The sequence below is a fragment of the Oncorhynchus mykiss genome, chromosome 17 (genome assembly GCF_013265735.2).
Source record: "Oncorhynchus mykiss isolate Arlee chromosome 17, USDA_OmykA_1.1, whole genome shotgun sequence".
In the NCBI taxonomy this organism is placed as follows: Eukaryota; Metazoa; Chordata; class Actinopteri; order Salmoniformes; family Salmonidae; genus Oncorhynchus; species Oncorhynchus mykiss.
Genome location: NC_048581.1, coordinates 84,725,389 through 84,741,707, shown reverse-complemented (window position 1 = coordinate 84,741,707; position 16,319 = coordinate 84,725,389). Strand labels below are relative to the sequence as shown.

At 46.0% G+C, this 16,319-nt stretch overlaps 2 protein-coding genes across 6 annotated transcripts in view; one reads left to right on the top strand and one right to left on the bottom strand.

Moving 5' to 3' along the window:
- LOC110494762 (mitogen-activated protein kinase 14A) overlaps positions 1–9,473 on the bottom strand; it is a 33,706-nt gene extending 24,233 nt beyond the window's left edge. The window contains exons 1-2 of one of the 5 annotated variants that reach the window (XM_036950813.1): positions 9,393–9,473; positions 8,499–8,635 (exon numbers count right to left, since the gene is read on the bottom strand). In XM_036950813.1, coding sequence (XP_036806708.1) covers positions 8,499–8,635; positions 9,393–9,452 — 197 coding nt within the window. In that variant the 5' untranslated portion in view covers positions 9,453–9,473. The other 4 variants (XM_036950815.1, XM_036950817.1, XM_036950814.1 and 1 more) reach the window with 4 other exon arrangements.
- Positions 9,474–10,978: 1,505 nt separating this feature from the next.
- On the top strand, positions 10,979–15,198 carry LOC110494760 (protein kish-B). The gene is made up of 3 exons (XM_021570090.2): positions 10,979–11,136; positions 12,408–12,539; positions 14,330–15,198. Exons 1-3 carry the CDS (start codon positions 11,127–11,129, stop codon positions 14,410–14,412), a joined length of 225 nt encoding a protein of 74 aa, XP_021425765.1. The 5' UTR covers positions 10,979–11,126; the 3' UTR covers positions 14,413–15,198.
- The last annotated feature ends 1,121 nt before the right edge of the window (positions 15,199–16,319 follow it).

Genomic DNA, 16,319 nt, shown 5'->3' with positions numbered 1-16,319 from the left:
TCTATCAACACATGGTTTTAGTATATGTTAACAGCTAATACAGCTGCTGCACCCTTCTCATAACAACCCCATCAGCTCCTGACCATCCGGTTCCTATAGCAGCTGACTGTTAACAGATTACAGCACCACTGTAACAGGAAATACAGTGATGTCACTATCCATGGGAAGCCAGAGCTGACCATCTGGCAGTCAGAGTCTCTAGAAGCTCCTACTTTACTGGTCTCAATGGGGCCAATCCTAACTTGCACCTAAGTCACATTTTTCACTCACCTAGTCTCCCATTGACAGTGATGCCTTAGGATTTGCCCCTATGTTATGTTACTGTCTGCTAAGAAGTGGATGTGACCGATAGTGACTCCGCTTCTTCATGACATCTGTCCATATGTACAACAGTAACCAGGCTTGGCTGTAACACACACACGGGGCTTGGCTGTAACACACACACGGGGCTTGGCTGTAACACACACACACGGGGCTTGGCTGTAACACACACACACGGGGCTTGGCTGTAACACACACACACGGGGCTTGGCTGTAACACACACACGGGGCTTGGCTGTAACACACACACGGGGCTTGGCTGTAACACACACACGGGGCTTGGCTGTAACACACACACGGGGCTTGGCTGTGCTCCCTGCTACAGTAATTCCTCAGCATGTCCACACCCTGAGACTGAACAGAGAGTACAGAGAGCAGAGGTTGAGTGGGTGTTAAACCTGCCCTGCCCATCCGAGTCTCTCACTCACACACACACACATCTGATTTGTATCAGTGATATATTGGGGCAGTGACAGCTATGGCATATCTCCTGACAAACACTTTCCTATAAATTACCTCTCTATATATACACACACCATGTTGCCAAATACAGACACTGTTGTGTTTCCCCTTCAAATACCAAGGAAGCAAGTTCCTACGAAGAAGTCTGACATGTATAGGAGTTGCTTTTTTTTCTGAGAGTAAACTTGCTACCACAACTGCACGCCCACGTGGTCATGTTCAAGAAAGCAGGCCTATCATGGGTTGTCTCGTCTCCACTGTTTCGTTTCCATAATGAATGCATGTGTTTGGGAAGCTTGGTTTTGTAGCTGGATTTTTTTTTGTCATTTTGTCTGTCATAGTTAGTGTACCTATGATGAAAATTACAGGCCTCATCTTTTTAAGTGGGAGAACTTGCACAATTGGTGGCTGACTAAATACTTTTTTGCCCCACTGTACATACATTAACTATGACTGACGAGATGGTTGACTGGCTGAAAGGCTGGCATGCCACGTTGTGTTGTGCAGTCGTGCTGCGCATATGATAAGATCACTACAATGTGTTAAAGTGATTCCTGGTATGTTAGATCACTCCAGGAGACGTGAGAGCTGATCATCTGAGTAGCAGGACGGCAAAAAACCCTGGAACACAGCCACAGAGTGACTGACCAACAGTCTGGCAGGGCGACCAACCGACTGACCAACAGTCTGGCAGGGCGAGCGACTGACCAACAGTCTGGCAGGGCGACCGACCGACCGGACTGACCAACAGTCTGGCAGGGCGAGCGACTGACCGGACTGACCAACAGTCTGGCAGGGCGAGTGACTGACCGGACTGACCAACAGTCTGGCAGGGCGAGCGACTGACCGGACTGACCAACAGTCTGGCAGGGCGAGCGACTGACCGGACTGACCAACAGTCTGGCAGGGCGAGCGAGCGACTGACCAACAGTCTGGCAGGGCGAGCGAGCGACTGACCAACAGTCTGGCAGGGCGAGCGAGCGACTGACCAACAGTCTGGCAGGGCGAGCGACTGACCAACAGTCTGGCAGGGCGAGCGACTGACCAACAGTCTGGCAGGGCGAGCGACTGACCAACAGTCTGGCAGGGCGAGCGACTGACCAACAGTCTGGCAGGGCGAGCGACTGACCAACAGTCTGGCAGGGCGAGCGACTGACCAACAGTCTGGCAGGGCGAGCGACTGACCAACAGTCTGGCAGGGCGAGCGACTGACCAACAGTCTGGCAGGGCGAGCGACTGACCAACAGTCTGGCAGGGCGAGCGACTGACCAACAGTCTGGCAGGGCGAGCGACTGACCAACGGTCTGGCAGGGCGAGCGACTGACCAACAGTCTGGCAGGGCGAGCGACTGACTGGACTGACCAACAGTCTGGCAGGGCGAGCGACTGACTGGACTGACCAACAGTCTGGCAGGGCGAGCAACTGACTGGGCGAACGACTGATTGACAACTAACTGACTGGAGACAGGACAACAGGAACTGACCCATGGAAGAAGTTTAATGTTACATGCACACATACAGTGAAAAATGCCTTTCTTGCAAACTCAAACCCAACAATGCAATAATCAAATCAAACTTTGTCACATGCGTCAAACACAACAGGTATTTGTGAAAGGCTTACTGACAAGCCCTGAACCAACAATGTAGTTCAAGAAAGAGTTTAGTTAATTTGGTAAATATTTTCTTAAGTAAAAAATAACAAAAAGTAACACAATAAAATAAGAATAAGGAGGCTATATACAGGGGGTATGGGTACGGAGTCAATGTGCGGGGGTACTGGTTAGTCAGGCTATATACAGGGGGTATGGGTACGGAGTCAATGTGCGGGGGTACTGGTTAGTCAGGCTATATACAGGGGGTATGGGTACGGAGTCAATGTGCAGGGGTACAGGTTAGTCAGGCTATATACAAGGGGTATGGGTACGGAGTCAATGTGCAGGGGTACTGGTTAGTCAGGCTATATACAAGGGGTATGGGTACGGAGTCAATGTGCGGGGGTACTGGTTAGTCAGGCTATATACAGGGGGTATGGGTACGGAGTCAATGTGCAGGGGTACAGGTTAGTCAGGCTATATACAGGGGGTATGGGTACGGAGTCAATGTGCAGGGGTACAGGTTAGTCAGGCTATATACAGGGGGTATGGGTACGGAGTCAATGTGCAGGGGTACAGGTTAGTCAGGCTATATACAGGGGGTATGGGTACGGAGTCAATGTGCGGGGGTACTGGTTAGTCAGGCTATATACAGGGGGTATGGGTACGGAGTCAATGTGCGGGGGTACTGGTTAGTCAGGCTATATACAGGGGGTATGGGTACGGAGTCAATGTGCAGGGGTACAGGTTAGTCAGGCTATATACAAGGGGTATGGGTACGGAGTCAATGTGCAGGGGTACTGGTTAGTCAGGCTATATACAAGGGGTATGGGTACGGAGTCAATGTGCGGGGGTACTGGTTAGTCAGGCTATATACAGGGGGTATGGGTACGGAGTCAATGTGCAGGGGTACAGGTTAGTCAGGCTATATACAGGGGGTATGGGTACGGAGTCAATGTGCAGGGGTACAGGTTAGTCAGGCTATATACAGGGGGTATGGGTACGGAGTCAATGTGCAGGGGTACAGGTTAGTCAGGCTATATACAGGGGGTATGGGTACGGAGTCAATGTGCAGGGGTACAGGTTAGTCAGGCTATATACAGGGGGTATGGGTACGGAGTCAATGTGCAGGGGTACAGGTTAGTCAGGCTATATACAGGGGGTATGGGTACGGAGTCAATGTGCGGGGGTACAGGTTAGTCAGGCTATATACAGGGGGTATGGGTACGGAGTCAATGTGCAGGGGTACTGGTTAGTCAGGCTATATACAGGGGGTATGGGTACGGAGTCAATGTGCGGGGGTACTGGTTAGTCAGGCTATATACAGGGGGTATGGGTATGGAGTCAATGTGCAGGGGTACTGGTTAGTCAGGCTATATACAGGGGGTATGGGTACGGAGTCAATGTGCAGGGGTACAGGTTAGTCAGGCTATATACAGGGGGTATGGGTACGGAGTCAATGTGCGGGGGTACAGGTTAGTCAGGCTATATACAGGGGGTATGGGTACGGAGTCAATGTGCAGGGGTACAGGTTAGTCAGGCTATATACAAGGGGTATGGGTACGGAGTCAATGTGCGGGGGTACTGGTTAGTCAGGCTATATACAGGGGGTATGGGTACGGAGTCAATGTGCGGGGGTACTGGTTAGTCAGGCTATATACAGGGGGTATGGGTACGGAGTCAATGTGCGGGGGTACAGGTTAGTCAGGCTATATACAGGGGGTATGGGTACGGAGTCAATGTGCAGGGGTACAGGTTAGTCAGGCTATATACAAGGGGTATGGGTACGGAGTCAATGTGCGGGGGTACTGGTTAGTCAGGCTATATACAGGGGGTATGGGTACGGAGTCAATGTGCGGGGGTACTGGTTAGTCAGGCTATATACAGGGGGTATGGGTACGGAGTCAATGTGCGGGGGTACTGGTTAGTCAGGCTATATACAAGGGGTATGGGTACGGAGTCAATGTGCGGGGGTACTGGTTAGTCAGGCTATATACAGGGGGTATGGGTACGGAGTCAATGTGCAGGGGTACTGGTTAGTCAGGCTATATACAGGGGGTATGGGTACGGAGTCAATGTGCAGGGGTACTGGTTAGTCAGGCTATATACAGGGGGTATGGGTACGGAGTCAATGTGCAGGGGTACAGGTTAGTCAGGCTATATACAGGGGGTATGGGTACGGAGTCAATGTGCAGGGGTACAGGTTAGTCAGGCTATATACAAGGGGTATGGGTACGGAGTCAATGTGCAGGGGTACTGGTTAGTCAGGCTATATACAGGGGGTATGGGTACGGAGTCAATGTGCGGGGGTACAGGTTAGTTGAGGTAATTTGTACATGTAGGAAGGGGTAAAGTGACTATGTATAGATAATAAACAGGGAGTAGCAGCAGTGTAAAAATAAGTGTGTGTGTGTTGGGGGGGGGATCTATGTAAATAGTCTGAGTGGCCATTTGATTAATTGTTCAGCAGTCTTCTGGCTTGGGGGTAGAAGCTGTGAGGCACTGCAAGCTGTGCCACTAGAGATTCTGGATTTGAGTCCAGGCTCTGTCGCAGCCGGAAGAGCCATGGGGTGGTGCACAATTGGCCCAGCGCCGTGCGGGTTACTGAAGGGTTAGGCCGGCAGGGAGTCCTTGGCCCATTGGACGCTAGCGACTCCTGTGGTGGGCCGGGCACAGTGCACGCTGACACGGTCGCCAGGTGTACGGTGTTTCCTCTGACACATTGGTGCGGTTGGTTAAGTGAGCATTGTGTTTCGACCTTCGACCTCTCCCGAGTCCATACAGGAGTTGCAGCGATGAGACGAGACTGTAACTACCAATTGGATACCACGAAACTGGGGAGAAAAAGGGGTCAAATGAAAGAAGAAGCTGTTAAGGAGCCTTTTGGTCCTGGACTTGGCACTCTGGTACCGCTTGCCTTGTGGTAGCAGAGCCTTGTGGTAGCAGCAGTATTATAGCTTGGGGGTAGAAGCTGTTAAGGAGCCTTTTGGTCCTGGACTTGGCGCTCTGGTACCGCTTGCCGTATTACTAAATATAACAAGGTAGAATAAAACACACAAGATTTAAAAATAAGAAATAAGAAGAACACAAAGTATGTAAGCATACTTTATACAGGGTCAGTTCCAGTAGTGTATTTACAATGTGCAGGGATACTGGTTAATATGTATAGAGGAAAGGTGACTCGGAATCAGGATATGATAAACAGAACACCATGATGATTGTATGCGAGTGGGTGTGGGTGTGGGTGTATAGAGTCAGTATAAATGTTGGTGCATATTATGTGTGTGAGCAAATGATGGAGTGAGTGTTTGTGTGTGTGTAGGGCCGTGTGAGTGTGTAAGGCCGTGTGAGTGTGTAAGGCCGTGTGAGTGTGTATGAGTGAGAGTGTGTGTGAGGTGTGTAGGGCCGTGTGAGGTGTGTAGGGCCGTGTGAGGTGTGTAGGGCCGTGTGAGGTGTGTAGGGCCGTGTGAGGTGTGTAGGGCCGTGTGAGTGTGTAGGGCCGTGTGAGTGTGCACAGAGACTAATAAAATACCACTGTCAACTCAGTCTCTGTAGTCATTTGTTAGCTATTTAGTAGCCTTATGGCTTGGGGATAGAAGTTGTTCAGGAGCCTGTTGGTGTCACCGGTACCGCTTGCCGTGCGGAAGCAGAGAGAACAGTCTGTGTCACCGGTACCGCTTGCCGTGCGGAAGCAGAGAGAACAGTCTGTGTCACCGGTACCGCTTGCCGTGCGGAAGCAGAGAGAACAGTCTGTGTCACCGGTACCGCTTGTCGTGCGGCAGCAGAGAGAACAGTCTGTGTCACCGGTACCGCTTGTCGTGCGGCAGCAGAGAGAACAGTCTGTGGTTTGGGTGGCTGGAGTCTAACGATTTTCCCCAGGCCTTCCTTTCACACCGCCTGATACAGAGGTCCTGGATGAGGCAGGGAGCTCGTCCCCAGTGACATACTGGGCTGTCCTCACTCCCCACTGTAGTGCCATGCGATCGAGGGCGGTGTTATTGCCATACCAAGGGGTGATGCAGCCAGTCAAGATGCTCTCAGTGGTGTAGCTGGATAACCTTTTGATGATTTGAGGGCCCAAGCCAAACCTTTTCAACATCCTGAGGGGGAAGAAGCACGGTCACACCTTCTGTGCGCGTGGATCCTTTTAAGTTCTTAGTGATTTGAACAGCCAAGACAACTGGGAGGAGGTAGAGTTAGTCTATTAATACCTCACTACTCTCCCATTATACTGTTTACTACTGCCTCTCTCACCACTTCATTAACTCAGTATACATATGCTGTGTCGAGGAGAGCAGAGATGCAGCAGGTCATCAACATGTGGTTATCATACTGAGAGAGACATTCTGAGGTTAGCTAAACTAACATTAAATTAAGCCTTGCAGCTACCCTTACCACTATCCCTAAACATCTCATATATTTGCTAATCAGTTCAGTTGCTTCTCACTTTCTGATGATAAATCACCCTTAACATAGTCCTTTATAGAATGACCACCCAGTGACAGACGGTCAAAGCATCATTCTCCAACTGAAAGCAAAATGAGACATCTGTAGCTGCTACTGTACAAAACAACCCAGTAGTGACACACACACACTTATCCTGTCCAGAAGAGAAAATAACTATTCTCCAAGGGCACGAGGATTAAGTAATAATAGTACATAATAATGAGGTCTTCTTGTCAAAGGGACATTGAATAGGATGACTAAACTAAATCAGTGCTGAGGAGTGTAGGCTACCTAAGCTTGAGGCTATGACTCATCCCTGTAGACACAATGGGTAATTATGACATCATTCTAGAATCCCCCCCAAAGTCTGAGCCAAATGTTTCTTAAATTTTGTATTACTATTGGACATCAACGACTAAAAACACCAGGAAATCAGCTAAGTCATTTTCATTTAGGAAATCTTTTTAAGTATTCCCACGCATAACAGGGTGACTTGATTGTATACAAATGTAAGCCTCTGCCCGAATACCATGTGACTTACTGTCAGTCACACACACTGCTGGCTTGGAGTGGAGTACTAGAACGAACATGCATGGATGTTAAAGGAGGCAAAGGGCTATTGGGCACAGGGGTGATGTAACTAGAAGCTTAAGTTCAGTTTCGGTCACGTTAAGCTTACATACAGGCGCAAAGCACAATGAATTAGCCAAGATCAAGAAACATAATGTGGGACAAATCTAATAGCCTATGTATAGCTTGTAAAAACCATGCAGAAAATTTTGTTCCATTTAGAACACTAATCATTTTTATGACCCTAGTCATTTAGCAGAGGCTCTTATATGGAACAATTTACAGGAGCAATTAGGGTTAAGTGCCATGCTCAAAGAGCACGCACATCGGAAGATTTTTCATCAAGTCGGCTCGGGGATTCGAACCAGCAAGATACAGACGTCACAGTTGAAAACACACTTATTGTTATCCAACATTTTGGAGATAGACGCCAGAACCATGTAGGCTACACATTCTGATTCTACAATCTTGACAGATGATGCATTAGCTTTGTTGTTTATGTGCTGCTGGCAACGACATGCGATACGTGCGTGCACTCATTGGCACACTGCGTTCTCACCGATAAGTAGGCTGTGTTAACAATAACAATCTGCACCATTTAACAAATTCCTCGAAAACTATTTCGATTGTGCCTTTAATGTTTACTTGAGAGTCAATAGTGAATAGCCTTTCTTCTGGCAGCTAACTTCTCGCAAATGACAATCTATGTTTGTTTACAGGATGTTGTGCGCCATGAAAAACATCCGTCAAACAAAAATGTTTTGATCAGCACAAAAACAAAGATAATCCGAGACAAACCCGAGGCACCCCGAAGCGTGCAGTAGGACAACAATCTGGTTTGAGTAACATTAGTCTAATAAATTGTTACACTGGCTGAAACTTTGTAGATTCCCTGCACGATTTGTGATTTGATGCATTTGCATATTGCTACACTGATGCTATCGTTTATTGGTAGATCATCACAGTAGATTGAGCAAGCTTTGAATTTCCCCAGGCCCTATAACTATGGGGTTGGGCGTTAGGTTAAACCTCAGCCAACTCTGATATTTGTTATGCAACAGTCAACTCTATAGTCCTCTGAGATATTGTTATAATGCACGGTATTTACCAGACTGATCCATAGGCTCCAGAGCCGACCGGGGACAGGGATTGATACCGCTCCGGGACCTCCCATATCGTTTTGTTCAGCTCCTGTCTGTAGAAAGTGGGTCTCTCCTTGTGAGACATTCCTGCAGAATTCAGAGACTACGAGACAAACAAGCCAGTGGTAACTTCGGTTTCCTCCTTCGCGTGGCAGTAGAGCCTCTCTGAAAACTAAAAACTCAATACAACGAGAACTATTGTTGACCCAACCAATACATAAATTGGATCTCGCGCATTCCGGGCAGTGCAACGGTGCAAACGTTATCCCGTGCACTATATATGAGTCTCTTTGAGGACAGCAGACTCCTAAAACAACACGTTCAGTCAGCGAGCTACAGTAGATTTCCCTCTATGCAGATTCCAATCTGTTTCTTGTGTTGAAGAGGACCTAAACTGAACATAATTCTCGCTCCGTCAAAGACGAAGCGCGCTCCCGTCCCGATTCTCACTTCTCGCGCGATTTGAGTTTAGTAGCTGGGGAAATCCCGCTGTGGGGATTCCTAATCTCTTTTTACTGCAGGCTACGTAATATGTTGACATTAATTAAATAGCCCTGTGAAATAGAGTGATAGATATTTGCGCGTTGCCACAATATATATATTAAAGCACAAATCTTATGATGACCAAACCCTTCAAAGTGTATGATTCCTTACTATCGTGATGGTCCTCCTATATTTTGAATTGCCCTGGGACAAGCATTCTGCATTCATTTTTACTTGCAGTAAGAGTAGGTATTAACTGTTCATTTAATTCGGTAACAAGTACTGATTAGCCTATGTATCCTATACGTTTATATCAAAGACACTCATTACACCCTATTTCTTTTGCTATATATACTGAACAAAAATATAAATGCAACCTGTAAAGTGTTGGTCCCATGTTTCACGAGCTGAAATAAAAGATCCCAGAAATGTTCCATATGCACAAAAAGCTGGTTTCTCTCCCATTGTGTTTACATCCCTGTTAGTGAGCGGTTCTCCTTTGCCAAGACAATCATCCACCTTCTTATTCTTTGGTATAATGGCGTTCACAACAATTATATGTGCATTCAGCCACCTAGTGTCCAGGTGGATAATAAACATCCAAAAAGGAAATCGATACACCTGACAGGTGTGTCATATCAAGAAGCTGATTAAACAGCATGATCATTACACAGATGCACCTTGTGCTGAGGACAATAAAAGCCCCTGAAAAACCCAACATTATGCCACAGTTTTTGAGGGAGCGTGCAATTGGCATGCTGACTGCAGGAATGTCCAACAGAGCTCTTGCCAGCGAATTGAACGTTCAAATCTCTAACTTAAGCCACCTCCAATGTCATTTTAGAGAATTTGGCAGTACGTCCAACCGGCCTCACAACCACAGACCAGGTGTTACCACGTGTAACGGATGTGAAATAGCTAGCTTAGTTAGCGGTGGTGCATGCTAAATAGCGTTTCAATCGGTGACGTCACTTGCTCTGAGACCTTGAAGTAGTGGTTCCCCTTGCTATTTATGAAGATTTTACACTATTGTGGAGAGATGTACTGTTTGGATTCTTTACATACAATAGAAATAAGCGGAATCATTTTTATGTAATTAATTTCATTATTCTTTTGGCCAAATTTCATATACACAAATGTAAATTTACAAACAGAAAACCACATTTTCGTACCCTACAAAAAGAAATTGAACTGTATTTTAAGACAGTTAAATGCTCTACTAACAAAAAAGCTGTTAGAATTGTAAGTATATGCATGTCCCTTAAGGTCCTTGTGTAATTGTAATGTGATATTGTACCCCCTAGCTCGATTGTCTATTGTTTGTAATCTATGTATGCTTGTGTTCCCTCATGTGCTTTATGTATTGATTTGAAATTAATAAAAAATAAAATAAAAAAATAAAATAATAAAAAAGTGGTTCCCCTTGCTCTGCAAGGGCCGCGGCTTTTGTGGAGCGATGGGTAACGATGCTTCGTGGGTGGCTGTTGTTGATGTGTGCAGAGGGTCCCGGGTATGAGCGAGGGTACGGTCTAAAGTTATACTGTTACACACACAAGCCCTGGACCTCCACATCCGGCTTCTTCACCTCTCTATAATTTCTGTAATAAAGCCCTTTTGTGGGGAAAATGAATTCTGATTGGCTGGGCATGGCTCCCCTAGCCCTACCCTGTCATGTGAAATCCATTAGCATCTAATGAATTTATTTCAATTGACTGATTTCCTTATATTGAACTCAGTAAAATCATTGAAATTGTTGCAGGTTTCGTTTATATTTGATACACAACTGGCTGGGACATAAGACGACCTTTGAGGTCTGAAACCATTTGACAAACTTTGATTTTGGAGTGAATTGTCCCTTTAATGTGGAGGAGACCATCGATTACAAATTCAAATTTTGAAATACTTCATAAAAAACATTACACACACAGTTGGCCTCTGTTCCTAACAATATCCGAGTTCCATTGCTCTGTCCTGATGAATCCGGATACGTCGCTTGATTGGTCATCCTGGCTGCTGCCTGTCACAGGGAAGGGAGGACAACATTTAACAACATGGATGATTGAAAATACCTGAGAATTCGACACAGTCTTGGATAACAGCAAACTGCAAACATGACAAATGGTCAGTTTGATGAGACGTGTGTCATTTTATAGGTAATCTTGCAGGAGATGCACTGTTTTGAAAGGAAAGAAGTAGACATTGGCTGTCTGGCTGGACGGACGTTAGTTAGCTCTGATTTAATTTCTGCTACTTTTGTAACTAGCATAGATTTCTGGTGACGTGGCTGCAGACCGTCGCCAGCCAACATCAATTAGATAACGAATTTATGAACATAAAAAGTGCATGGTCAATTTGGAACCAAAAACTAGTTCTGGGCAAGGATACGTCCAGTTGGTGGCTATCTAACGTTAGCTATAGGCCAGTATTGGAGTGAAGGAGCCTAATGGGACCTTACATGTTCTGTTTAAATGGCGAATTGGCTCTGGAAGCCTAAACAGCCGAATACTCCCATCTAAACGGGAATCGATTCTAGAAACAACCCTCTACGTTAATACATCATCAACAACAACAAAAAACAAATTAAGTGGTTACTGTACACTGTTTTAACAGTTGCAGTCAACACTATTTTACATTTCCAACACATTTATGGTGTCTGTCTTCCGTTGACACAAAGGTGTCCGGAGAAGCAGATAACGAATTAGCACAGGTACAATAGTCCACTCACGTCTTCTCCGTAAACAAGCGCTATAACATGGACATATGGGAACCCTACTCCTATCAAGCTGTGTGTCAATATTTAGTTTTTTGAAAATTATTTCTCGCCCATATTATAGATACGATCCATATGCTCCCAAACCTTACCGCAAGCGATGCGTGTTAATGTTCAGACTGAACATTTAGGCTCTTACCAAAACCCTTTACAGAAGACTCGTTTGTCCAATGACGCTTGTGTAATGGAACTGAGAGATTTGATCCAGGGCTAGTTGTATCTGGCTAGTATCTGGCTACCTACCTATCTATGTGATGTTTGGTGGCCAGTTTACTGGCTCCTACAGCCATCTATGCAACACTGCTTTTGTACATTATATTAACATAAGTGACAATTGTTTGTAATGGTATCTAGCTGTGGTTCCACACAGGTATCAAGTGTAGCCTACCTGTCGAACAGGTTTAATTGGCAATGTTTTATTTTTTTTTACCATTGCTGTAGACCTCAACGTTATTGTGTGCTAGCTACATCAAGATGCAATCTGTCAAACTATTGTTGTCATTGAAATATTCAACTATCCTAAGTAATGCTAGTTAATCTTTTGAATATTGAATAACCAGCCATGTCTACAGATGTCATCTTCAAACCAAATTATTATTATCTTCTCTTCTCCACCCGTCAGTGTACTCGTTCGATGGGATTGTGGTGTTTGGGCTTCTGTACATCTGTACGTGTGCGTACCTCAAGAAGGTGCCTCGCTTAAACAGTTGGCTACTTTCTGAGAAGAAGGGAGTGTGGGGGGTGTTCTATAAAGGTAAGACATCAATCAATCAATCTGTCAATGGTTCATCTATGTAATAGAACAATGGAATATAAATACTGGTTATGTGTTTCTGACTACAATCAAAGAGCTATGCTACAGCTTCACCACAGTGAAGCAGAGAGGTCCACTACTACAGCTTCACCATATTCTAAAGCAGAGGTTCACTACTACAGCTTCACCATAGTCTGAAGCAGAGAGGTTCACTACTACAGCTTCACCATAGTCTGAAGCAGAGAGGTTCACTACTACAGCTTCACCATAGTCTGAAGCAGAGAGGTTCACTACTACAGCTTCACCATAGTCTGAAGCAGAGAGGTTCACTACTACAGCTTCACCACAGTGAAGCAGAGAGGTCCACTACTACAGCTTCACCATAGTCTGAAGCAGAGAGGTTCACTACTACAGCTTCACCATAGTCTGAAGCAGAGAGGTTCACTACTACAGATTCACCACAGTGAAGCAGAGGTCCACTACTACAGCTTCACCATAGTCTGAAGCAGAGAGGTCCACTACTACAGCTTCACCATAGTCTGAAGCAGAGAGGTTCACTACTACAGCTTCACCATAGTCTGAAGCAGAGAGGTTCACTACTACAGCTTCACCATAGTCTGAAGCAGAGAGGTTCACTACTACAGCTTCACCATAGTCTGAAGCAGAGAGGTTCACTACTACAGCTTCACCATAGTCTGAAGCAGAGAGGTTCACTACTACAGCTTCACCATAGTCTGAAGCAGAGAGGTTCACTACTACAGCTTCACCATAGTCTGAAGCAGAGAGGTTCACTACTACAGCTTCACCATAGTCTGAAGCAGAGAGGTTCACTACTACAGATTCACCACAGTGAAGCAGAGGTCCACTACTACAGCTTCACCATAGTCTGAAGCAGAGAGGTCCACTACTACAGCTTCACCATAGTCTGAAGCAGAGAGGTTCACTACTACAGCTTCACCATAGTCTGAAGCAGAGAGGTTCACTACTACAGCTTCACCACAGTGAAGCAGAGAGGTCCACTACTACAGCTTCACCATAGTCTGAAGCAGAGAGGTTCACTACTACAGCTTCACCATAGTCTGAAGCAGAGAGGTTCACTACTACAGATTCACCACAGTGAAGCAGAGGTCCACTACTACAGCTTCACCATAGTCTGAAGCAGAGAGGTCCACTACTACAGCTTCACCATAGTCTGAAGCAGAGAGGTTCACTACTACAGCTTCACCATAGTCTGAAGCAGAGAGGTTCACTACTACAGCTTCACCATAGTCTGAAGCAGAGAGGTTCACTACTACAGCTTCACCATAGTCTGAAGCAGAGAGGTTCACTACTACAGCTTCACCATAGTCTGAAGCAGAGAGGTTCACTACTACAGCTTCACCATAGTCTGAAGCAGAGAGGTTCACTACTACAGCTTCACCATAGTCTGAAGCAGAGAGGTTCACTACTACAGCTTCACCATAGTCTGAAGCAGAGAGGTTCACTACTACAGCTTCACCATAGTCTGAAGCAGAGAGGTTCACTACTACAGCTTCACCATAGTCTGAAGCAGAGAGGTTCACTACTACAGCTTCACCATAGTCTGAAGCAGAGAGGTTCACTACTACAGCTTCACCATAGTCTGAAGCAGAGACTGTCTGTCTTTTTTTCTCCCATGTTCTCTCTCCATCTTCCTGTTTCTCTCTGTCCATCTCTCCACTCTGTATCCCTCTCCTCAATCTCACTCTTCCTCTCTCCCCCTCTATCTTCTTATCTCTCTTTCTCTCTCTCTCTGTCTTTCTGCCTCTCAGCTGCAGTGATTGGGACCAGACTCCACCATGCTGTGGCTATAACCTGTCTGTCGATGGCATTGTACCTCGTCTTCTTAAAGTGACAGCGTCAGGCTGGACTGGACTGAGATGGACTGATCCAGGGCAGGCTTGGCTGTGCTTTGCAGAGCTGGATTGGGCTGCACTGGGTTGCCACCCATGGAAACTTAGGACCGTGTGCCCCCAGAACACCAATTCATTCACCCAGTAACCGTAAAGGACATGTTTGAAGGACAAGCTAATACTGCCCCCAGGTGGTGATAAAGATCCCAGTCACTCTCTGCACTCTTCTACACCTGTTTGCATCCCAATAACATCTCCTTTCTCCTGAAGTGAGCACTCGTTCACTACACCCCACAAATGTAAAAGCATTAGATTGGGGTTGGCATGGGGCTAGGAAGTTTCCATATACCAGTGATTTCTGTTCAGAGATTATGAAGGGGAGTGTTCAAGTGCACTCTTGGGGAGAAAGGAGAGACAACAGGGACGCAGGCGTTGTATCCATCCCTGCACGATACCACCGTCACCCAGTTTAACCTGTGTTTACTGTACACATCCCATTAGAACACGGTTTGTCAATCTATTCTCAAGGGGCACATTTTTGTTTTAGCTCAGCACTAACACATAATTTCCCTCCATTTTTTTCCCCACACCAAATACACACACAACAATTTATAGACAAACACAAACAACTACTACATTTCCCCTGCCCAGACCCGCATGCTCACACACCCATCCCTAGTGTCTGCCTTGTTTGCCACATGGCCTGAAACTGCACCATTTTGTTTCTCTGTAGCCCAGGCACTTTCAATATTGAAATAATAAATCATAGATAGTTCCCATTGTGTTAATGATGGTGGATTGATTCATTTCCAAGTTTTTAGTATGTGTTTTTCAAGATGAGAATCGCCGAACCCATCGGGTATCTCACTAAACCCCCAAATGCCATATCTTGAAATATGCAGACAGACACATTCAAAGGATTTAACAATATTTAACATTTTTTTTACTAGGTAAGTCATTTAAGAACAAATTCTTATTTACAATGACTGCCTACCCCCTCGGCCAAACCTTCCCCTAACCCGGACCACACTGGGCCAATTGTGCGCTGCCCTATGGGACTCACAGGCGGTTGTGACACAGCCTGGGAACGAACCAGGGTCTGTAGTGATGTCTCTACCACTGCAATGCAGTGACTTAGACCGGTGCGCCACTCGGGAGGCCTGGGAGGCTTTTACTGAGGAGGCTTCCGTCAGGCCACTCTACCATAAAGGGCTGATTGGTGGAGTGCTGCAGAGATGGTTGGAAGATGGCTGGAAGATTTCATGGCTTCAGATGGGAGTGCTACGGGTCGATAATAATTTAGACAGGTTACCTTGGTGTTCTTGGGCACAGGGACTATGGTGGTCTGCTTGAAACTTATTACAGGTATTACAGACTTGAGGTTGAAAATGATCAGTGAAGACACTTGCCAGCTGGCCAGCTGGTCAGCGTATGCGTCCTTGTAATCTGTCTGGCCCCGCGACCTTGTAAATGTTAACCTGTTTAAAGGTCTTACTCACATCGGCTACGGAGAGCGAGATCACACAGTTGTCTGGAACAGCTGGTGTTCTCATGCATGGTTCAGTGTTGCTTTTTTTTGTTATTCTGATATTATGTATTACCACTATGCTGTAATTTATATTATGTATTACCATGCATGTTCACAATACTGTATTTATAACTGATAAATGTGTGTATTTTTAACATACATAACTGTGACCCTCTGGATATGCATGATGATCAGTCATGATAGCTGATGTCGGTGGTTTATGACAACTAACTTAACTCTGCCATCATGGCACGAACCAGTTATATGTGGCCGTAAGCCAGCCATCAGTGTGTCAAGCCAATTAGCTGACCCAAACAATGATTTGTACAGGGACAGTGTCAAGTCAGTGGCTTTTTTCTCATTCTGATATTATGTTTTACC

Bases quoted from the DNA above. Each gene is read 5' to 3' on its own strand.
- LOC110494760 (XM_021570090.2), top strand. The intron at 12,540-14,329 runs GTAAGACATCAA...TCTGCCTCTCAG, and splicing joins GTGGGGGGTGTTCTATAAAG to CTGCAGTGATTGGGACCAGA.